Raw genomic sequence first — 23,848 nt, forward strand, 5'->3', positions numbered from 1 at the left:
TGTGGAAAAAAGCTGTGCCTCCTGAAGACATGTGTGGAAGCATTTTACATTGGTGGGGGACACAGTGTTACCTGAAGCTGTTCACCTCAGGTCCACCCGTTCCATGACACCCCATGATCAAAAGAGATGAAGTGCTGCTCCTGAGAAAATGCTGGATTGAGGCAAGTGGATATTCTTTCCTGAAGTTTTTAGATTAAAAATGTTCAGATATTTTTCAGTGTATTTCATGGAAATACATTTGAACTTATCTTATGACCTTTTAACTAATATGCTGCTGAATTAGAATAAGAAAAGTCTTCTCCCCATACTGTTAAAGTTGCATTAAAATGGAATATATTTCGCCATAAAAGATGACAGCTCCTTTTCATGGCCTTTCACTGTATTTTTGCTGTGGCTGGACAGATACTTTTATCTCAAGCTTTGGTCTTTACAGTGGAATTTTTTTCAGAGGATTTAAGAGAGTGATAGCAGTGTTTTCAGAGAAAACAAAATTTTCATACAGTACTCAGTGCTGATCAAGAAATGGAATTTCATAGTGACAAATTTCTGTGCTTCGTTGTAACTGCTGTTGACAGTGATGAACTTCACAGTCCATGTTGCAGCTCAGCAGATGCGCCTATCTTCTTGCACTTCACTCTGTGGCAGAGGTAATTTGTCATAGGGGTGATGAGCAATTCTCCTTTGTCCTGAGGAGCATCCAGTACCCATGTCAGTAGCTTAGATGGGATTCCCAAGCTGGGACTTTGGCAAGTGTTAAGAAAGAAAGTTCTGGGACTCAGCTGGATGGAACCAGAGGGTCTGGCATGTCACTGGGAAACTGGAAGTATGTGAAAAATATGGAGGGCCCTTTGGAATGGTGAGAATTCCAAGTGTAGCCCAAATGAAAGGTAGCAGGAGAACTTTTATTGTAATCAGGTGGCAGCTGATAGTTCAAGAAGAGGATTAAGAACAAGGGAATAGAGTTTGATGTAACCATTCTTGTGGTGACTTTGAAATAGGACCAGACCAGACACCCATCCCCTTAGTCCGGTCCTGTGTCCTTGGTTGGTCTTCCAGCAGGCAGGCATGAGGCAGCAAAATGCCAAGGGAGCCATCTGGGACAGTGACAGTGGGATAGGCAGGGCACATGTTGCAGTTGCCTTCTGCAGAGACAACCCTGACTGTGGGACTGCAAGCTCTTGATCTGACAGTGCTGTTACGATGTACTGCAAATGTGCCCCTCAAGATTCAGAAATCTTCTTTAATGCTAAGTGATGACAAAATTACAGAAGTGGAGGTAGTAAGGGCCTGCTAAGTGACGCAGCCTCCTCTCCCTGAAGAGGATTGTTTGGGAGAATGGGGGTATTGAAGAATGGGAATTCATCCAATCATTCACCAAATTATTTCTGTTCCTCCACTTCGTCTGCCACTGAGATGTATCGTATCACCTATCTTTGTAAGCAGCATGAATGGATTATCGAGTTTCATTCTCAAATCATCTGCAAGGCAGATTTATGTAGAGTCTTTGTATCTTTGAGCAGATTTGGAACTGTAAAGCCTCTTGCAGCACTGCAACAGAATACTCTCAAGGAAGAAATATGAATATTCCAATCTCGGTTCCTGCAGGGAGCTCATTTCATGGCATATGGCCTCCAGCTTCAGTGAAGTGCTGCACTAAGGAACTGTATCTAGTGCTGTCTGATAACAGCTCTGGAAGGCTTCAGTATTCTCGCTGTCAAAGAAAACTGAGGTGAAGGCGAGGCGGCGCCGGCTTTTGGTGATGTAATGCGACCCCTGAGAGTGCCTCCCCATGTGAGGTTGAGATGACGTCATGTGCTTGCACCGTTATTTCGAAATAGACTGCTGCTCACTGGAGGGACGAGGGCATCCGATCAAGTGAGGGGCCGCTCCCTCCCTCCGGGGTGCCTCCAAGCACCCCCTAACACCGTCGGTGGCTGGCAGAGCCCCCCCCTTCCCCGCCATCGCCCCGGCGACAGTCCCCGCTGTACTGTCGAGCAGCACCCGGTAGGTGGCGCCCGCGGGCTGCAGGGGGACAGGGCCGCCCTCCTTCTCCACCTCCCCCCCCCCCACCCCGGCTCCGCCCGCGCCGGCCCGCACGTGGCGCGCGCCCGGTGAAAAGCCGCGAGCTGCCCCGCGCCCGCCAGTGGCGCCGGCGGTGCCCGTCCTCACCTAGGCGCTGCGGCGGGGCCACGGCGGCGGCCGCCGACATCCCGGTGCGACCCGCCCGCCCTTCCCCGCTATGGTGCGTTGGCTCGGGACTTAGCATCCTGCCCGCTCTGCGAGCCGGCAGCCGTCAGCCGAGAGGCGTCGGTTACCGTGAGAGACGCTGCTTCCAGCGGCGGGTGGCCCGGGCACGGCAGCAGGGATGAGGCGCCCGCTGCTGCCGCTGACCTGTTGAAAGACACCGGCTTGTCGGGGTTTCCTTTGCCTTTTTTTTTTTTTCTTTCTAATTTTCCGTCTCGACGGGGGAAGTTTGCTCCCCAGATTGTGGCTTGGCTTCCTCCACACCCTTTCCTCCTCCTCTTCCTCCTTTTTTCCTGGATCCGCTGCCTGAGGCCAAAAGTGATTTTTCTCGTAACCTCTTTCCTCAGCCCCAGGCTTCTGGAGCTGGGGACACCCTTCTCCTCCCGCAAGAGCTGCCCGCGGGGCCCATTCCACAGCCGAGGCTGTGGGGCGGCCCCCGGGGAAGGCTGTAGCCCTTTGGAGGGGTCTTGTCTCCGCGGGTGTCCCCGGGCTGCCGGGCCGCTACCATGTCGAAAGTGTCGACGGAAAGTTGCGGGGCAGCGCCAGCTGAGGACTTGTCCAAGGTGTCGGACGAGGAGCTGCTGAAGTGGAGCAAGGAGGAGCTGATCCGCAGCCTCCGCCGCGCCGAGGCCGAGAAGATGAGCGCGATGCTGGATCACAGCAACCTCATCCGGGAGGTCAACCGCCGCCTCCAGCTACACCTTGGCGAGATCCGCGGCTTGAAGGTAGCGGGTTGGGCAGGGTGGGAGCCCTGAAGTTTCTGCCGTGTCTCCGCGTCCCCAGCCTCTCCCGGAGGGGCGATTCATCAGGTGGATTGTCTAGGAGGAGCCGTTACTGGGAGTCGCATGAAAAGTGAACACCGACTAGAGTAAATAGCGTTTGATCCTAGCGTCCAGTTAAGGGATGGCCAACTATTCGGCAGGCTGTGGCATTCTCTGCCTCAGCATGCTTCAGGTTGATGAAACACTTGTCACTTTTGTATTAGACTGCATTGTTTTTCAGTAAGGTTGAATGATCCTAGCTGAAATGCATGTGAAAGAACAGTGTGCAGATCTGTATGCAAAAGGTTTTGCAAAAGGTTTTCTGTCATTTATGCAGGTTTCAGTCATTGTTTTAAGATGACTTAGTCATCTGTCAGGAAGTCTGGAGAGACTGATAGAACACTGGAGACAGGGTCATGGTCAGGATGCAGCATGTGGCAGGTGATGGCAAACCATGGGATGGGTTGGGATGCTCAGAAATAATCTCTAGTTTATTATCTGAAATTACATCCGATGATGCACCTTAGATCAAACGTTTTTTATTTTTTGGTAGTATACATCTGCAGGCCACAGTCAGGGGCACACCAAGTCTGTAATTACTTACCTTTTACCTAGGTAAACTTAATTCTAAGGACTGGGAAGCTAGTGTGACTGCAGATAACTACCATCGTGTAGTATGTACCTGTTATCTTAAAGCAGACATCTCCACAACAGATTTTATGTCTTGTGTCTTTAGGAAAGGACATTGTTTATAGGAAATTCCTTTGATGAAGTGAGGTTGGAGGAAAGGAAAGAGATGCATCATGGGCCTTTGAGTTATCACTTGAGAGTACGTTGGAAGAGAGTTTTCCCCTGTAGAATGGTTTTAAACAACTAAATTACTGAGAAAATGTCTTTGGTAATAATGTGACATAGAATAAATAGTGTACGAGGGAAAACTGTCTCCCAGGTTTTCCAGTGTGCAGAGTATGAGTGTGTATGTCCCCTTGCTCTTTGACTGTATTTAGTGTCTGGGAGTAAAAAAGACCCATCCATAACAGGAGTTTAGTAAAAATAAAACTTTTACTTAAATATAAGTTAAATTACAGAGTATATGTCTCCCAATCATGTGCAATGGTCTTGTGACATACAGATTTATGTGTCTTCCGGATAAGTAGCAAAACACAGCAAACTGTGCAGGAAAAACTGACAAACTTGTCCCTCAATTCTGAACTCCTTCAGTGATGATTAACTTCCACCTTTTGTTTAGATGCTTCAGCTGGAACTTTAAAAAGGAATATAGGAGAAGGAGGTTTTGAGTCCTTTGTTGTTATCTGGCCATCCTTTGTCCTGTGTGGAATACCTGATCCATGAGTAAGAATGACTAGCTGTGTCTGGTTTTGCTGAATGGGCCCCTCTTGCTCCTGACTGATGATCTGTGGGCTTCCACAGCTTTTTATTCTGCTGTGCAATCTTGTAAATCTCTCTCACCCACATGGATTTTTAAGGATACCTTATAACCTCATTGAGGTTATTTTTTTCTTTTATCAGGTTGAAGTTGGGTTGAAGTTGGTCAAGTTCAAAGTTACTGTGAGCCAAAGACAGACAAACACATGCACACACAGAGATATCTGCTATAGTTTCAAAGGGTTTGGTTTCTTAAAGAACAATGCTGAAGTGCCCTTTTCCATGAGGCTGAATCACAGAACTTTAGAGTCTGGAAAGGACCTCCAGACATCGAGTCTAACCTCTCTGCCAAGGCAGGATCACCTAGGGTAGTTCACACAGGAACACATCCAGGTGGGTTTTGAAAGTCTCCAGAGAAGGTAACTCCACAACGTCTTTGGGCAGCCTGTTCCAGTGCTTTGTCACCCTCACTGTAAAGAAGTTTCTCCTCATGTTGAGGTGAAACCTTGTATGTTCCAATTTGGCCCCATCCACTTGACATCCACCCTTCAGATATTTGTGTACATTGATCAGATCCCCTCTCAGTCTTCTCTTCTCCAGACTAAACAGCCCCGGGTTTCTCCATCTCTCTTCAAAGGGGAAGTGCTCAAGCCCTCCAGTCATCCTCATGGCTTTCCACTGGACTCTTTCCAGCAGGTCCCTGTCTTGAACTGGGGAGCCCCAAACTGGACACAGCATTTGCAGGGGTGGTCTCACCAGGGCAGAGTAGAGGAGGAGAAGAACCTCCCTGGACCTGCTGGCCACATTCTTCCTAATGCACTCCAGGATGCCATCGTCTCTCTTGGCCACAAGGGCACATTGCTGTCCCATGGAGAACTTGCTATCCACCAATACTCCAAGGTCTTTCTCCACGGAGCTCCTTTCCAGCAAGGCAGCCCCCAGCCCATACTGGTGCCTGTTGTTATTCCTTCCCAGATGGAGGACCGTGCACTTATCCTTATTGAACTTTGTAAGATTTGCATTCGCTCAGCTCTCCAGCCTGTCCAGATCTCGTTGGATGGCAGCACAGCCTGACAGGCTGTCGGCCACCCTCCCCCCCCCCTCCCAGTTTTGTATAATCAGCCAACTTGCTGAGGATGCACTCCATGCCCTCATCCAGGTCATTGATAAAGATACTGAATAAAACTGTTTAACAGTTGTGGCTAATATGTACTTCTAATATCATACAGAGAAAGCATGAGTATTTCGATGGAAGAAAGATAAATGTGATTACAAGGCAGTTTACCAAAAGTAGGATAAAATACTGCAAATGCTTTCTTTGGCATATTGTTCTGCTATAATAATAGCTTGAACGTTTTTGTTTTAGAGCATTTGCTGCAGTCTGCTACTCAGAGAAGGACATGGAATTGTACTTGATTTGGTTAGAAGTACAAAAATCTATTAAAGCAGATTATTTAATTTTAGAGTGGTTGAAGCAATTCTGATTAAGTGATGACTGACAAGGTTCTCATGCATATCTGAAAAAAAATCTCTCAAATGTTAATTTTACTTTAGGGAATAGAGGGTATAAATGTTAATTATTAACTATTATACTGAGGTTCCAATTTCTGGTGTACCTTGCAATTTTATTCAGCAGTGACTTGCAGGTGAGTATTTCTCAAGGGAATGAGATCATCATGAGAGAGCTTAGGACCTTTTACCCAGTTTGGGAGCTAAGTTATTCTGGTATTTAGGATACTTAGTATTAATTAAGCACCTGAAACTTGTATGCTGTATCCAAAATTTGTCTTCTAACCCTCCAAGATTAGCTCTGCTTTGTAGTCCCCTTTTGAATGGACAGCATATTAGTTTGAGGCACGATGCTGTTATAACATGCACAATCTACACACAAAAGTATTTGTCTTACTTGAGTGCTTAGATAATGGGTTTGCAGTGGTATTGTTCACTGACTTGTCTGAGGGTAATGGTATAATGTTAATTCTTATAGACACTTTTCTGTTATAATTGTCTTTTAAAGGATATCAACCAAAAGCTACAGGAAGATAACCAAGAACTGAGAGACCTTTGCTGCTTTCTGGATGATGACAGGCAGAAAGGCAAGAAGGTGTCCCGTGAATGGCAGAGACTGGGCAGATACAGCGCTAGTGTTATGCACAAAGAGGTTGCCTTATACTTACAGAAGCTGAAAGAACTGGAGGTGAGACAAGAAGAAGTGGTTAAAGAAAACTTGGAGCTGAAAGAATTGTGTGTGTTGCTGGATGAGGAGAAAAGTGGTGGAGCTGGCAGCCGGAGCTCTATTGACAGCCAAATCAGCTTGTGCCAGTTAACCACCACCAGTACTTACATAAGAGATGTTGGTGATGGGAGTAGCACTTCTAGCACAGGAAGTACTGACAGTCCAGACCATCATAAACACCATCCAAGTACTAGTCCAGAACATCTTCAAAAGCCTCGGGGTGAAGGGAGCCCTGAGCACCAGAAACGCAGGAGTATCAGCCCGGAACACCTGCAGAAGCCTCGTAGTTCGGGAAGTCCTGATCATCATCTGAAAGGACCAAGTCCAGAACATCACAAAGCCATTGTCAAAGCACCTGAACAACAGAAGCACAGCAGCAGCAGTCCAGAAACTATCCCAAAGCATGTTTTGAGTAGTAGCCCTGAACACTTTCAGAAGCAGAGGCCTGGCAGTAGCCCTGAGCATCAAAAGCATGGCAGTGGCAGCCCAGATCATCTTCAAAAGCACACACTGAGCGGAAGTACAGAACATCTCCACAAAGTGAGGGGTACAAGCCCTGAGCATCTTAAACAGCACTATGGAGGGAGCCCAGAGCATCTCAAGCATCTCAGTGGAAGCAGCAGAGAAGGTACCCTAAGGAGACAAGTAACAGATGACCTGTCGCCTCACCACAGAAGTGTATACAATGGAATGAATGGTGGGTCAATATTTAAGTGAAAACTCACTTTGAAAGATAGTTTCAGTGCTACTTCAGCTATTTCTGGAAGAGGAATAATGTTTTTTGTGAAATGAGAGGTAACAAGTCTGGTGTCAGCATTGCTCCTTTAGCAAGCGAATGAACTGGAATACACCTCTATGTCTGTTCAGGAGATATTGGGTGGATGAACCAAGTAGAGGAAAAGTACATCTTAAGTGTTGGTGTAAGGTGTCAAGAAGCAGCTCTTAATCCTGCCCTGTGGTTGGTAGATGAAAACTATTTGTCCCTAGGTAGATTTCTGTTGACATCAGAGAGGAATTGTGTGTTTCCTGTCCTGCCTATATTTGAATCAGCAAAATGGAGGCGAATGTCTCCAACTAAATTTTCACCTTCCTGACCTACACTGTAGCTTTATAGATTTTTAAATTGCCTGTTTATGGATGGAAGATAGTTCTTTCCATAAACTCTGGAAGAGACCCCAGATGAAGAGCCAGGCTCAATATAACTGAATCTCATAGCTCCTAAAGCTTTTCAGGGTCTTGAGCTTACGTCTGTTCAATTATAACAAATTAAGAATTAACAAAGATGTGAAGTTGTTATGTTGCTTTGGGTTTTTTTTTAATTTTGTGCTACTATTTTAATACCCAGTAAATATGCTGGGCTTTTAAGAGCTCTGTGTCCTCACTGAGTGAAATTAGTTACTTTAAAATAGTAATGATTTTTTTGGTAATTTGAAAGATCAGTGCCTACTACATTGCCAAAATAAATGAAACTGAAATGATTATAAACAAAGTTCAAACATCCTGATATGCTGTAGAAATAACTTATAGACTTTTTGCAGCAGAATTTCTATAGTATACTCCATTTTGTGTCTTTGATGTGCTTTGAGATGTTTTCATGAAGGGTATTAGTGTCATAGGAGAAAACTTATTTTTCAGACCTTCACACTTAGATTTGAAATTAAGCTCTGAAGAAAGAGGATTTTGCCTTGGTGAATTGACTTGGGTAGAGTTGATGTGTTTCCATTTTATAAGCAGCTGTGAGAAGTTGGGTTGACATCGATGGAACTGACCATTTGTTGTTGGATCTGCTTTTGAAATGGAGGAGACAGTGCTGGCTGCTGTCCTCATCATTTATCACATCATTTACCGGGTCCATTTACCTGTCGTGATTAACTTGCAGAAAGCCCTCAGTTAAATTAACATGCTCTGTCGGGATAAATACAGATTGGTTTAAGTGAACTGCATATACTTGACAAGGCTGACAAGTCCCAGAGTGGTAAGTGTAGAGGCTTCTCTTTTTAACAATTAAAAAATGATTATTAACATGAGCATATGATGGCTACATGCAGATGTGTCACGCACAAGTCATACAAAACAAGGCTTCCATTAAATGCATTTCTTCATTCCGTACCTTATAAGTAGCGTGAAGTACGGAACCCAACTTCCTCAAAGTGGCTTTCTTGCTTCTACGCAAGATGTTCATCAATCCAGTCACTGGTTATGTAGAAAGGTGAGCCAAGGTTTTAAGTATTTATTTTTAAAACTCAGACAGACACAAAGATAGTGTTTCTTCTGCACCCCACGTAATGGGTTTGCTGATATCTTTTTTTGGTCCAAATAGTCTTGTTAAGTACTTGGCCATATTACTAACAGCGTAGTGAAAGCAGTTCTACAATTTTGACTGAAGTCACAAAGTGCTGGAGAGGCCATCTGGTGATTTAGGAGTCTTTTTACTGACTTTAATCTTAAATCTACACTTTATGTAATCACTTTTTCAGAGGACTTCTCTCACCAGTAAGTTGTCAAGCCTCTCTTCCATATTTATATAATTGGATGCAAGCATGAGGTTTAATTCTGACATCTTGACAGCCTTAAACCTCCTGACAGCTTTGCTCTGAGGAAGAGGCTGCAAACTTCAGGAATACATTGCTCTTAATTTGCCTGTTCTGTGTGTGCCTGAGATGGTGAACTGTAAATCGAGCCGTAATGAAAGTCCTGGTCTTTTGAGTCTGTTTTAAGCAATATTGAAACAGAAAACTGGAGTTAGAAAGTGGCTTGGAAACCTGGCTCTGAACTCCAGTGAGCAATCCAAAAGGATGCTATTTCTGATTATTATCCCAAAACCATGTATTAAGTATCATGTTGATGTAAACTACTTCGTTTTCAAATTTAGGAGTATATCTAGCTGTGCACATCTGGGTGATTACTTTGTAATCTTGTTGGAGTGCTTGTGGATTCTTGTTTGAGCAGCAAGAATGAAGTGTTTGTGACACTCAGTGATGAATATCTAAGACTAGCATCTTTTGACTTTTGTAAATGAAGGAATAAAATAATGCATTTTAAATAGGTGATTGGAATTTACCACATTTGGTATGTGCCTGTCCTGTCGTCCTTGGTCTTAACTGGACTCTGGCTTAGGTCGGAGACGAGAAGGAATTGGTGAGCATGTCAAACCTCATTCTGAAGAGAACTCTACTGTTTACCTGAAATTACTGTTCTGAATTGGAAAGTGTGTCTGTGAGCAGCCTAGCCATTTCTGATTAGATGAGACCTTCCATATGCTGCTAACAGCTCCCATTTACCTGAAGTTCTGGGCCTGTCAGGACGTATTTGACCACAGGAAAGAAATGTATTTATTCAGTGTACAGCTGTCATAGCAGAACTGTCTGTACAGACATGGGGTATGGAGTTAGAACATTTAGCAGGTTTCTGACAAACTCTTAAGCCAAAGTTAAAGTAGTTGAAATATAATGTTACTACGGTCTTGGAAATATGACATGTAGCTATAGTCCACTTTGCAGGCCAGAGTATATGCATTAATCATTTGACTTCATGCAAATTTTAAGCTGTCATGAAGTATGTGGGAATTTTCTTCAATATGAAGCTGTCTCTGAGCCATGGGCACAGCTGAGGGAATAAAGGATGAGATGCTAACATTTCCTTCTATAGTTCTTACCATGCTCTATGCTCAATGGTTTAATCTTGGTATTTTTAATTGTATGACATGTCAGCTTTCAGTTACAGGATTTATAAAGCTTAAAGAAAACCCTAACAGATTTTCCCAACATAGTTTTCTAAAATAGGTGTCCTCAGACTTTGGAGTGACAGAAAATAGGATGCAAGAGTTAAATTTATCCTGATGTTTATTAATTAAAACCATATGGACATAATTTTAAAGACTCTAACCAAATGAAACATGACAGCAATCTTTTGAGGTGATCAAACCTAAAAGTTCTGGGTAATAAGCACAATAATATTTGTGATAGAAAGATTGGTGAGATTAGGAAACATCAGCAGTAAAAAACATTTTAAAGAGAAAATTTGTGCAATGCAGAATAATACCTGACAGTTTAACTCTGACACAAGTATGAGTTTGGGTGCCTCTATGTAAGTTAATATGCTTTCAGCATTTGTAGTCTAAGTGATGTTTTTTATTATAAGCAGTATACTTTAAACTTTCTATTTTGAGAAGTCCTTTATTATACTCTGGGCTTTAATTTTTGTCATGGAATCCTTTTGGTTTGAAAAGAGCTTTAAGATAGTCGAGTCTGATAATTACCTAACTTTTGTGTGTATGGAAAGTATCATAAAGCCTTCATACATGCTTTTCACTTCCTGATGTATTAAAGGAAGAGTAATGCCTCTTCTTGTGAAGAACCTTGCCTAGTTTGAAACAATTATTGATGTTCCAGCACTCTGATTACTGAATATCCAGGGGATGATCAGTGGCAAACAGACTGGTGCCGATAGCGCAGGTTTGCTTCTTTCACTGTCTGTTTGCTTAGCAGTGGCATTACATATCACACTGGGAAGTATAGGAAAGATTCATCTGAACAGCCTGTCTTGTTACAGATCTGTGACTATGTCACAGCCATGTGTGATAAACAGCACACTCTGTGATGTGCTGCTTTGAAGTTCCATACTTTTTCCCTTGGGTTGCATATCCTTTTACACAGAAGATTTTGTTTTGCAGTGAGAATTTGATGCTAATTAAGTTGTCTTTGCTGGAAGCAAGAACCAGCTCAGGGAATACACATTATCTTTAAACCATCACCAGTGTACTATGTATCTTTTAGAACAAGGACTGTGTCAGTCCATGATGAGTGCGTGTGTGTGTGTGTGTGCACACGCGCGCTAAGATGGGAGGGAGTTGTTATCACACCCACTGAGTCAGTTACTCATCCCTAGTTCTTGTGGCATACCACAGTTATACCAGTAACCCTATCCTGAATAGTGCCTTTGTCTTCCAAACATTTATACAGTATGAAATGGAGGTTAGCTGGTGTGCCGGCTGATTAATTTGAGATGTGTGGCCACATCTCTTGTTTTGAGTGTCTGTTTGAACTTCAGTGAGATTTGGCCCTAGACCTCCAGAAGTGAAAGGCCAACAGTAAATCACAGTGCTGTTATTGACAGCGTCTTGACGAACATCCTGCAAGCCAGTGCTTGTGTGCATCCCCTGACTTTACTAGCGGGACAGTGGTGAACTGATTTTGGTCTATTTCATTTAGTATATTTTGAAACAGTAATGTATTTTCTGATTAGTGAGTGGGAGTTTGTTTTGGGATATACTGAAGATAATAGAAGAATTAGTTTATTTGTCTTTGTGATTGAGCCAAGATGCAACACGTTTGTGTTTATCTCTGAGACTTCTTCAGGAGATTGCATGGCTGTCAGTCTTATCTGTCTAAAACATGTGAGCAGAGTTGTATTTATTTTTTTTAGTACTAGAATGGAGAGTCCTCACATTAAAGTCTTGACTGAGTCCTTGTTTGGAGAGAATACCTTGTAACCTGAGGACAGCACTTAATGTAACATAGTCTTTTGCTCATCTTTCTGAGTTACAGTATTAACAATTTGTTAATAGTAAAATATTTTTTTAGAAATATTACTGTAATTGAATTGTTAAATTCTGTGAACTCTGGCAGTTATCATGGACAGTTAGAATACTGCAGTACCTCCTGGTAAGTGCTACTTGCTTAAGAACTCAAGCCTTGTAGGGTATACTATGTGTGTTAATCAAAGGGTGTCCTTTCTTTTCTGTTCTATCTGTTAGTGGAATACTTTTAGTATTTTTTAAATTATTTTTGTCTTTCAGTTTAGTTAGAAAGCTGTTAATGGAGGGTTGGTGCCAGTTGTGCAGGGTTTGGAGATGAATGGGTTAACATTTAAGAAGACCACAGCAGTCAGTACAGTGTAGTGTTAAAAATTTGTGCTACCATTCACATATAGTACATAGATGGAGACAGGAGTCAAGGACAGTGAGACATTGCAATGTATAGGCTATTTAATGAGGTATAGTTAAGGTTTGTGTATATGACAAAATTACTCTAACAAAGAAAATTCAGTTCCTTCTGAGCTAGCTTAATTAGTATACTGAAGCACAGCTTATCTTGGGTCTTACTATCATACACACAGGTACATAGTTACTGAGAGAGCATTAGAATTATCTTCAAGTCATGATCTCAATATAAATCTTGTCTTTGCCTTTTCAATAGAGTGAGCTTTGTGACAAGAATTGACTAGGATTGAAATGATGTGCTTTGACTGTTGCTTACTGCAGAAGGAATTCTATCTTAATATGCCTCATCTGCACTTGTGAGAAGATTAAAACCAAATTATATACTACTTGTGGTATGATTTGTTTTACCACACCTTATACTTGAATCTGCAGAGGAGTCCACTGTGTAACCAGTAGCGTTCCTGTCTATCTGCAGATAACTGCAGAATTAAGCCTTAGCAAAGAAAAAAGGACAGACCACTGTACCATGGACTTTGAAGAAGTATTGTCATAGGATGTTCAGTTGTGACTAAACTCTTAAGCCACATGAGCAGCTCTATACAGACCCTTATTGCTGTGAAATGCCACAGAGCCCAGCTATGGTTGAAGTCCTGAGAAGTATCAGGTGTTCCATTGGAAAATACAAAATGAAAGGTAATAGATAAAAATGTGGGTGTTTGAGAGGAGAGAGCGGATTCATTTGGTCTAAGAGGAATGTCAGCTTCTAAGTAACAGAAACTGAGGGTGAACTTCCCTCTGGGATGTTGTTCCATTGCTGTTCATGGCAAAAGTTTTTTTATGTGCCTCTATCTAAACCTGGTCCCTGCTGGGGAAGAAAAGCTAATGAAACTCACAAAAAGCCCCACAAAACAAAACCCAGGGGAAACCCCAAAACATCATAAAAAGGATGAAATGCTACTTGCATAGGTTTGATCCAATGTGTCAGTTTCTCTGGGGTGATTAACCTGGTCATTATTCCTTTGTATGGGGATGCAGTTTTTTCCACATACTCATTCTCTAGCTGTGCCTTGTAATATTCCTCAAGGACTTAGTAACATAGTTTTCACTGTGAGTGAAAACTTCAAGAAATGTAGAGTTTTAGTAGTGGTTTTTGGTTCCTTTATATATGTGAATTAAGAATCTTCTATAATTTCTGGGACAATCACAATCAAGAAATCTAAGAGTATTTTTGGGAGATGAGGAGATAAGTCAGTCTTTCTGTCTTTCCCCTCTTCATGCTATTTCAAATAATTCTTTTGAAATCTACTCATTTGTGATGGAATTTTCAGACAGTGTCATAAACTAAATGAGAAAAGGGATAGATTAGCCTGGTGGAGGTCTTCAACATTGGGACTGAAAGACAGCAAGATACACTGGTAATAAGAGTAATCAGTGGAAATTAATTGCACAAGTATAACATAAATGGGGAAGGATGTACATTAAAGTGCACATGTAATGTTTTTGTAAGTCTTTTTAGTACTTTTAATTCTGCAAAGATAGAGAGGAGTAGTGGCTTGAGAGTTATCCAGGAGCATTTGATATGCAGCACGAAAATGTTTGCAAATTTATTGATTGTGAATGGGAAAGCTGCTGTCTTGAGCTAAGCTGTCTAAAAAGATGAACTGTTATATGAAGGTTGTGAATAACAAATAGTTCAGCTTGTCAGTTTTGCTATAAATTTCCTGGCATTTCTGCATTATTCCTGTTTGGGGAGGAAGGAAGCAGCAGGTTTGCACCTGTGTACTTCAAGTACAGGATTCTTTTTTTTTTTTAAAGTTATTTGCATGATTTGTCTGAACTTTGCACTGAATTATTGCAAATATTATGTCAGGTTATGGAGGGGGAAAATGGTGATAAGAATTGTCACACTGATTTGTAAAAGTCTGTGTGATGATTTAGGGGGCTATTTAGACTAATCAAACACAGTAATGTTCAAGCACTGTCCAAAGGAAAAGATATGTCATAGCTGAAAAAGCACAGTGCGCCATGTGATAAACAACCATACTGAAAGTCATCTAAAGGTCTCTAGTTTGTTATGTCATCAAGGTTATTTAAATTATTCAAGTGCTTTTATGCCCTTAATATCAAACTTACCTAATTTGATCAGTGTGAGTAGTAAGACTCCTAGTTCAGATGTCTGGCCAGATACGTTTCACTTCAGCTCTGTTAAGTTCCTGTGGATTGTGAAAATCTGCTTGATCAATGCTGGCCATATGCTTCTGGAGCATGTACTTGTAACTGGATTAAAAGAAAAAATATTTGTGCATTTTGCAGAGGTTTCAGGACTGATGCATCACTGCGTAGCTCACATTTATATGAAGTTAAGGCAAGCTCTGAGGGAAGCCGTGATAGATGACGTGCATCTCTTCTTGTTTTCCAAGTCTGTTTCTGTTTTACAGTGAATGAAATGTAATGACATTAAAAATCCATTGTATGATTTTTGTGGTCTGAAAATATTACTGATAATATGAAGATGTGTCCTTAAGCATACTGTGTCATTATGAGAGAGAAAAAGAACATCTCACTGCAGGCACCAGGATGCAGATGTATGAATGATGTAAGATGGAACTTGAAAACCGACCTAGATCCTCTGCAGTATTTGAGCATTTCACTTCTTGTTGGCATCTGACTTGCACTGAAATTGGATACCTAGACAGAAGAAAGATCCTTAAATATCTATGCTCTTGCAGTGTCCTGAATGAAGTCACTCATCTGTTACTGTGATTCAGCTGAATTGTTTGTGTCTGGTTTAAATTTTTTGGTAACCTGAAGTTAAATTTGGAATTGTAGGGTTTTGCAATATCATTAAGCACATAAAGAAAACATGAAAGGAAAGTTCCAGCAATGGTTTTGTGTTTGTTTTTTTTTCCCTAACCAGCTCTCCAACCACCAATACCAAAGGCTCTGTAATATTAACTAAACAGCATAAGATGCTCAAACATGTAGGGGGTAATAAGAACTTTTTGATTTTATTGCGTGTTATTGGAACTTGACAGCTGTTCTGCAGTCCAGTCAATAATGCAGAATGCCACATTTTGACCACTTGCAACCACAGCATATACAAATATTTTGGAGAACTAGGAGGATGAAATGTGAAAACAGTCCTAAGTTCAGTATTAAGACATTGATATTTGTGTATTTTACCTTTTCCATGAACATAGAAAAATGGAAATATTTCTTAACCTGTACTGAAAATTTGTGTTTAGCATGCTAATAGCGAATTGTCAGGTTGCATGACAGCATGGAAGTGACTGATCAGACTGTCTTGGAAGTTTGGATTTCAGAGTTTATCCACTCAAGTCACTCCACCCTTGTTTTGTGAAGAATGAGTTGGTAGCGCTTAACTCCTTGTGTTGTTCACACTATGCAAGTGCATCTGGCTGTAGACCCATGGAATATCAAAAAGATATTGGGAGAAGTCCAAAAAGAAGAGATGCAGCACAGAATGACTTGCCTGACTCTCATGATGACTCTACAAAAGTCCCAGTTAAACACAATATGCTGTACTTAAATGACAAGTCAACGCTTACCAAGTGCCACCTTGGAATGTGTTCTTGGGGCGCTGAAGCTGAGTCAGTTTCCTGGACAATGTATTCTAGTTCACCTCTGTAGCTTGATGGTATTTTAATTTAATTTTGTTTTATTTACCTTTTCAACTAAGAAAGTCAATAGAGCTGATTCTGATACCAGTTTGGAAAATAGGTATTTGAAGGATTATTGAGGAATGTTTAAAGAAGAAATAATTTGTTTGCTTTGAGATCAAAATGTCTGTTACATTTATCAATATGAAAAGATCTGTGCTTCAAATGTAGCAAACCTTGACTCTCTCTGCTATGTGCGCACTTAGCAGATCTAGCTTTCAGTAAGTTGATGTTAGATGTTAAACCTACATGTCACTTAAACCTAACATGAGAGTTTTGGGTATTCACTGTCCTTGTTGCAGGACAGTATTGACCACAAAGATGCAGTCAGGCAACATTTTTAATGAAATGCTGTTATACTCCCAAAAAATTGTTATATTGTGATTGATTTGCTCTTTGCAGTGCTTCTGGGAAGTACTTCATGATGCATAGGAAGCGTGGGGCTCTTGAAGCTTGTGGGAAAGGATCTGTAATTGAAGGTGAAAGTGCTTAGTCAATTTTCACTGCCTAGAGTGAGAAAAATCCAGACAATATTTCTATTGTGTTTGCTAAGAAATGCAGTTTCCCAGGGAACAAGGGGCATCTCAATTCTAAATTCTGAGCTTCACTGGTCTGTCTTTTTACCCATCAGAATGGTATTTGGATGCTGTGGGAACGTGAATAGCTGTGCTAGTTAGGTGATGAATAACCCAGCTGCTTTACCCATCTAGCCAGTGCTTACTAAGTGCTAAATTTATGTGCCATCATATCTGGTGAAACACAGTGAGAAAGATTCATTGAGAGACAGTTTCTTCCCTGTTCCAGAAGCCTGAATTTGGAAAGCATAAAGATGAGCACATTCTCAATTTTATCCACAGCCAGAGACAGTTGTTATATGTGTAAAGAAACATAGTTCAATAAACGTAGATTTCTGTCATGTTGTGATGTAAATCAAAAGTAGTTCTTTGACCTACAAATCACAGGCCCAGTTCTTTCTGCATGTAAACACCATCCCTTCAGCAATTCAAATGTACTTCTAATTCGTAGCTCAAGGCAGCTGCAAATTTGTGGAGGTCCAGGAGTTAATAAAATAAATTAATAGGATTAATTAGCCACCAACTCAACCTTAAATTCAGGTTTCTTGAGTGTTAGCTGCTGATTATTCAGTTGCATCATACTGCTTTGCTGCTGGCTTTTAGTCAGTTTTGAGCATGGTTGAAAGCTGGGGCTGATGTTACACATGTGCCTAGAAAACACCTTTACGAATGAATAACTTAGTGCAAGCATTGTCAGTGTGCTTCCTTTCAGAATCAACTTTCAGGGCAGCACTTCCTTCCTGTGTGAATTTCCTGAATTATTCTAACCAGGACAGTGGGGAGCAAAGCTACTGTAAATTATTGTGTGTGTGTGTGTGCAGCAGTTATATTGGAAGATGTTAATGTACTTTTTGCATTTACAGGAATGCTTGAAAGTGTCCTGGCACATGAAGTAATTTATGTTGAATGCAGACCTAAAGTGCTGTAATAGCTTTACTGGAGGGAGTTGTATTTTTCTGTCTTGCTTCTTGTGGCCTTTTTTTAATGTTGCAGATTGGATGTATAGCTGTAGTTGTCTTAATTTGTGAAATCAAGATGCTGGTATGAACTGGAAGCATGCTCAGCTATCAACTGAGGATTTCAAATTGCTAAATGGTACAACCAGAGGGAATATTCATCTCTTTCAGAATAAAATTTGAAAATGAAAGTTTTTATATACTAAAAATTGAGAACATAGTATATTGTCAAGATGGTTGTTTGGCCCTTAGTATCAATCAGTAGTGTGACATCTGGTGAGTACGCCAGGGAAGAGGAGAAGTGGTGCTTAGCAGATACAAATCTCTATGATGAATCCCAGTGTGAACATCTCTGTGACTTGGCAGATGTGGAAGAGAGGAACTGGGTGAACTTGTGTGTTTAATTTTTCTTTTTCTTGGCTGAATGTCTGTAGACTCATTTCTAGCAGGTGGGTGGTTGCTGCTGCCCTCTATAAAATCCTGCAGTCTGAAATGTTTATTTAAAGCCGTGTGAAGCAGTAGCTGTGTTTAAGGAAGATTGCATGAAGGTTCTCACTGTCTGACAAAAGATGGAGGTTTCCTGTACAAAGGAGCTGGAGCAGAGTAGTTTCTAAAAATGTCTGTGGATTGTGCCGATCAGAATTCAGCCCAGGATTTCAGAGCTCTCTAGTAACGTACACTTGGTAGGGGGAATCAGGCTTTGACATTCAGGAATGACAGCTAAACATTTCCAGTCAGTGATGTGTGATGACAAAACTACAGGAACAATCCTTGTTATGAGTAAAAAGTTATTGCAATTACAGCAGCTTCCTGCCGTGCTAAGTAGCGAGGTTTTAATGGCACTTCTCATGATGAAATGGAGTCTGAGTGAGTGCAATTTAGTGTTTCAAATGTGTGCAGACGTTAGAGACATCGGTGCTGTTACTATTTTAGTCTTACTTCTAAACTAGAGCAAACACCAGGCTGTGTGTCCTGAGCATGGTTCAACAACCTGTTAATCTTTTAATTATTTCCTTTCTAATTAGATTGGTCTGATTACTTGGTGCTTGAAATAAGTGCATATTTTTAAGTTCTCAGAGTGGTAACTTTTGGAAGAAATCCATTGCTTTTCATTTTACAGGCATTTTGTCTTTCATGCTGAAGTATGGGAACATATGGTGCTACTTCTGATGTAGCACTTGTCTGAATATCTTGTAAACCTTTCTGCAGACCCATATAATTTTCTCCTGTAAAAACATTCCTAAGGTATTTAATCAATTGTATAACTGCATGTTTTTGTCTTTGTAAACTTTTATTGGACGTAGGTCAATAAATTAAACTGTGAATCCCAAATAAGAAAAAATGAACAGCAAGTAGTTAGAAATTCAAGGTAGGGAGTAGTGATAAGCGTGTTAAAAAAAAAACTAAAAAAAGGAAAAAAACAGAATAGTTAATCATAGAATTAGCCAGGTTGGAAGAGACCTCCAAGATCATCCAGTCCAACCTATCCCCCAGCCCTATCCAGTCAACTAGACCATGGCACTAAGTGCGTCATCCAGCCTTTTCTTGTACACCTCCAGGGATGGTGCCTCCACCACCTCCCTGGGCAGCCCATTCCAAGGGCAAATGACTCCCTCTGTGAAGAACTTCCTCCTAACATCCAGCCTAGACCTCCCCCAGTACAACTTGAGACTGTCCCCTTGTTCTCTTGCTGGTTGCCTGGGAGAAGAGACCAACCCCCACCTGGTAGTTGTAGACAGCAATGAGGTCACCCCTGAGCCTCCTCTTCTCCAGGCTATCAAAACAATTCTCAGATATTTTGAAGGAACCAAACCAGTAATTTTATTTTTAAGTCATACTTTTGGGATACTACCGACAGTCAGTAGACACAGAATCCTCTAATACAGTGTTCAGAATATTGATGTGGTAACTGGTTATGTTTTATGTTTTGTGTTCAGTGTAGGAAATTCGCTTTCTAGGCACTGGTGTTTCTTCTGCCTGAGCCATGTGAAGCTGGGGTCATGAGCATACAGTAAAAATGTATGATAGCAGCACATTTGTCTATATACCATGAATGAAAATGTTTCTGAAACTGAAGAGTTTGACATAGCTGGAAAAGTTAGAGTAGTAGCATAACCAGAAGCCTTCTGTGTACTTTTGTCTGCATTGCTAGACTTATTTTTCCATCGTAAGAGGTGGTTAGCAGGAGGCTAGTTGGCCTGTTAAACTTCAGAAATGAGTAAAAATGTTTCTCTCAGGAAACAGCGACAATTTAAAACTACTCTTACACAGTGGTGGGAAAGCAAGGGTTCTGATTAACATAGTCCTCCTTGAGCAAGGCAAGCTGCTGAGATATGGGTACGTGATGAGCATCACATATCTAATGCCAGACGGATGATGGGGTCTTCCTCTGCTCTGTTGCTTCCAAGCAGCTGTGTAATCCAGAAGCCAGCAGCTTGAGTGCATGTCAGAATAGAAATGGACAATCTGTGAAAGACAAGCTGCCAAGAAATACCCTGGCATGCCTTCTAGGAACACAGGCAGGTTGGTATAATAAACCCCTGAAGCACCTCTTGCTACTTAGAATAAATGACCGCTTACCTGTTTCAGACCCTTGTGTACTGTGCTATAGAAATGTGTGTGTGCAAATGCAAGTGCTGTAGTCTTGCTGCTTCTGAAAACAGAATGACTTGCTGTTCTGTCGTGTTGGTGATCCAGATCTAGCTAATAAAATCATTTAGGATTTGATACTGCTTTTGTTTATGCACATGGCTTAGAGAGGTGTGGGAGAGTAGAATTAGATTATAGGGGCCATCAGAGGTCCAGCATTTCCAAACTTGCAGTGGCAAGAAATGATGTAGGCAGTGACCACTTATATATATCACTTTTTTACTTACATAGCACCTGTGCTAGTGTGAGACTAGCTGGAATGTTCTGGTGAAAAGAAATAGATTATAGGCTGTGAAAAGGAAGCTCTAGTGATGTCTACTTCACTCATAGGCTTGCTGAGATATATAAAACCAAGAACATAAACACAGGTAGCACAGTCGCTGTGTTTCTCTGGGTGCCTGCACTTTTCTCCCTGGCCTGCTTTCTGTGTAACTAATCCTTCTGCTTTCTAACCCCTCTGTCTGATCCTCCAAACTCCTCTTGCATGTAAGGCAAACTCTGGGATAAGGTAGAGGAGTGGACAGGAGGTGGAAGGGTGATTGGGAGCCCCTCCTGGGGACTCTGGTGTCTGGGAGGGGTGTTGTGTTTATCACTTTTTAACTTGTATATTTCTGTAACTGTTGTAAATATCTGCTTATATATTGTGTTAAGCTGTAAATATAGCTTCATTTCCTTAACTTCCAGCTCAGCTGAGTCTAGTCTGGGTGATTTCGTAAGAGTAAACTCTTACGAAGCAGGTAACACCCAAACCGTCACAGCATCTCTGAATTCCTCGTGGCTTTTGGTGTCTCCAGCACTTGAGGGTGCCTACTGCAAGTATTCTCATGTGGTTGAGGATGGAGAGATGTGACTGTAGCTACTTTAGAAGTATAGAAATACAAATTTATGTTTATATACCTTTTATTCTTCTACCAGAGCATTCTGTAAAGCAGGATTCTTAGTTAGTTGAACTCTGCTACCAAATCAGAGATTTCCTGTTTAGAAATGAGAAAGCAAAATAAGTTTTCTATCCACTTTTAATTGAATTAATCTTAAAGATTTGTGAAAGTCATTACTTTGAGTCATTTTATTACGGCTGTTTAAAAGCAGTTACATTGGAAAACCAACTAAAAGTCAAATGTGAGATTAGTAAGTGCAGTGCTGGTTTCTCCATCAGTTATTTGGGGCAGAGATAATCTCTTGCTGCCTTTTATAATTGCAGTTTAGACTCTGCAGGCAAGAATGGAGATAATCAAATTATTTGGATTTTATTTTGCTACTAAATATCTACATTATCTTTGTTACTGCAACAATATATGGTCTTATCAATTAATGTTAGCCATCTCTCTTCAAAGTGCAAGATCCAGTGCACCTGCTTTAGGATGATGGGTTTTAATTGAAGATTCAGTGCTGAAACTGGACAGATCCAGCAATGAGGTAGGAATGCCAAAAGAGGGTGAGTCCAGCAGTGGAAAAAGATCTAATATTTTCAGCATTGCAGTTTCAAATGGCTTTCACTACATTGCTCTTTCAGCATTGCAGAGTTGCTTAAAAGCTCAGTGATGTGCATGTAAGTGTAGTCAGAAGGATCCATCAAGGCAGGGACAATGATTGTTACTCTGAAAGAGGAAAAGTAGTTTAGTAGATTGATTTGGTTGCAGCAGCTTAATTCATTGAAGTTGCAGTTTCAATGCATAGAACTTCTTACGTTTGGCCCTGAGTTGTGGTAATTTACAAATATCCCTAACCTGGTGTGCTAAAGTGATACTGTTGGTGGCTGCAAGTTTTTTGTGTGCTCCTCATTTAAGGACAAGAGCAGCATTCACTGATTTGAGGACACTGTGCTTTAAAAGGCAAAGTATTCTTCATTAAACTTGGCAGTACAGGAAATCCCATGGTCAGGGAGGCTGATACACACTTCAAGTTCAGACCATGTTGGTAAATTTTAATCAAATCTAGGTTTGGAAACTATGCTTTGGGCATTGCAATAGAGATGTTATGTAGATCAAAGTAATAGATTTTGTTGAATAGAGTCCTTGAAAAGAAGAACGTTCTGGCCTTGTTTTCATACACAGAGGAAACCCAGATGAGAGTTGAGTGTGAGAGCACTCTGTCCAGTGTTGTCCTTAATACTTCCTATGTGGCTTTTATTTTCTTGCCTTTTATACCTTGGGTGCCGTGGATTAAGAAACAGGCTTAATTTCTTTTGTGTACTGGTAGAAGAGTGCATGTGTTTTCTACCTCTGTGTAATACAGTTTATTGGATAAACTCGGGCTCACACCCAGATCTCAACTTCTGTAGTTGCAACCACATTGTGCCTGTTCCCATGAAGCGCAACTTGCACCCAGTGCTGAAATGTGTCACTGCAAATCTGCGAGTGACTAAAAAGATAAGACTCTTGTAAAATGTTTGTTTTTTCTTCATTCATTTTTGACAGTGGATGGTGTATTATTCAAAGTGAGACAAGGGTGGATGAATTCCTCCTGGTCCCTCTTGTTAGTCCTTGTCTGTCAGCTATTTGAATGTCAGAGCTGTCTGATGAATATGACTGCATGAAGTTTATGGCAGTGTGATGTTCCCATAGGTGCCAGTGCTTCAGCACTTTGTAAAAAATCTTGGATTAACTGAATGGAGTGGAACATGATAGTTCATTTTGTATGTGTCCATACAGGCTAGTGTTTCACAGAATCATAGAATCATCCAGGTTGTAAGAGACCTCCAAGATCATCCAGTCCAACCTATCACCCAGCCCTAGCCAGTCAACTGGACCATGGCACTAAGTGCCTCATCCAGTCTTTTATTGAACACCTCCAGGGATGGTGACTCCACCACCTCCCTGAGCAGCCCATTCCAATGCCAATCACTCTCTCTGGGAAGAACTTCATCCTAACATCCAGCCTATACTTCCCCCAGCACAACTTGAGACTGTGTCCCCTTGTTCTGTTGCTGGTTGCTTGGGAGAAGGACCAACCCCCACCTGGCCACAACCTCCCTTCAGGTAGTTGTAGACAGCAATGAGGTTTATTAACTTATGGGGGCCACTTGTCCATTTAAAATCAAATAGAAAATGTTCCCTCAACTGCACATATAGGACTCTCCATCTGTATACATGTTATCACATTGGATTAAAGTAAGAGCAGTGAAATAACTTCAGTTGCAAAGACTGCTGTGCATTCCTTGATAATTGTCTAATAATGTGTTACATGGAAGATGTCCTCTATCTAACATGGTAAACTATACATTTTGGTACATTTGACACATTAGGAGGTCTGTTTTGTTTTCAAGTATATGCATAAATGTAGCTCAGTAGTTTTACAGAGGTAGTAGATTTGAAGCTTTTTTGATTAATTTCTAATGCTCAGTTTTAGGCTTGTGATTGTTTCTAACTAGAGCCTTAAGTACTTTGAGTCTCTCAATTTGTCTAAATGGTAATTCTGATA

General features: G+C 41.2%; 1 protein-coding gene across 10 annotated transcripts in view; it reads left to right on the forward strand.

The window, feature by feature from the left end:
• Positions 1 to 2,177: 2,177 nt before the first annotated feature.
• CCDC85A (coiled-coil domain containing 85A) overlaps positions 2,178 to 23,848 on the forward strand; it is an 81,091-nt gene continuing 59,420 nt past the window's right edge. For 8 of the 10 annotated variants that reach the window (XM_064146042.1, XM_064146032.1, XM_064146034.1 and 5 more), the window contains exons 1-2: positions 2,178 to 2,969; positions 6,409 to 7,324. In XM_064146042.1, the coding sequence (XP_064002112.1) occupies positions 2,751 to 2,969; positions 6,409 to 7,324 (1,135 nt within the window). In that variant the 5' untranslated portion in view covers positions 2,178 to 2,750. Of the gene's footprint in view, positions 2,970 to 6,408; positions 7,325 to 14,881; positions 15,648 to 20,190; positions 20,266 to 23,848 lie in introns of those variants that run through there. The other 2 variants (XM_064146041.1, XM_064146036.1) reach the window with 2 other exon arrangements.

Source organism: Pogoniulus pusillus, chromosome 7 (genome assembly GCF_015220805.1).
Source record: "Pogoniulus pusillus isolate bPogPus1 chromosome 7, bPogPus1.pri, whole genome shotgun sequence".
NCBI lineage: Eukaryota > Metazoa > Chordata > Aves > Piciformes > Lybiidae > Pogoniulus > Pogoniulus pusillus.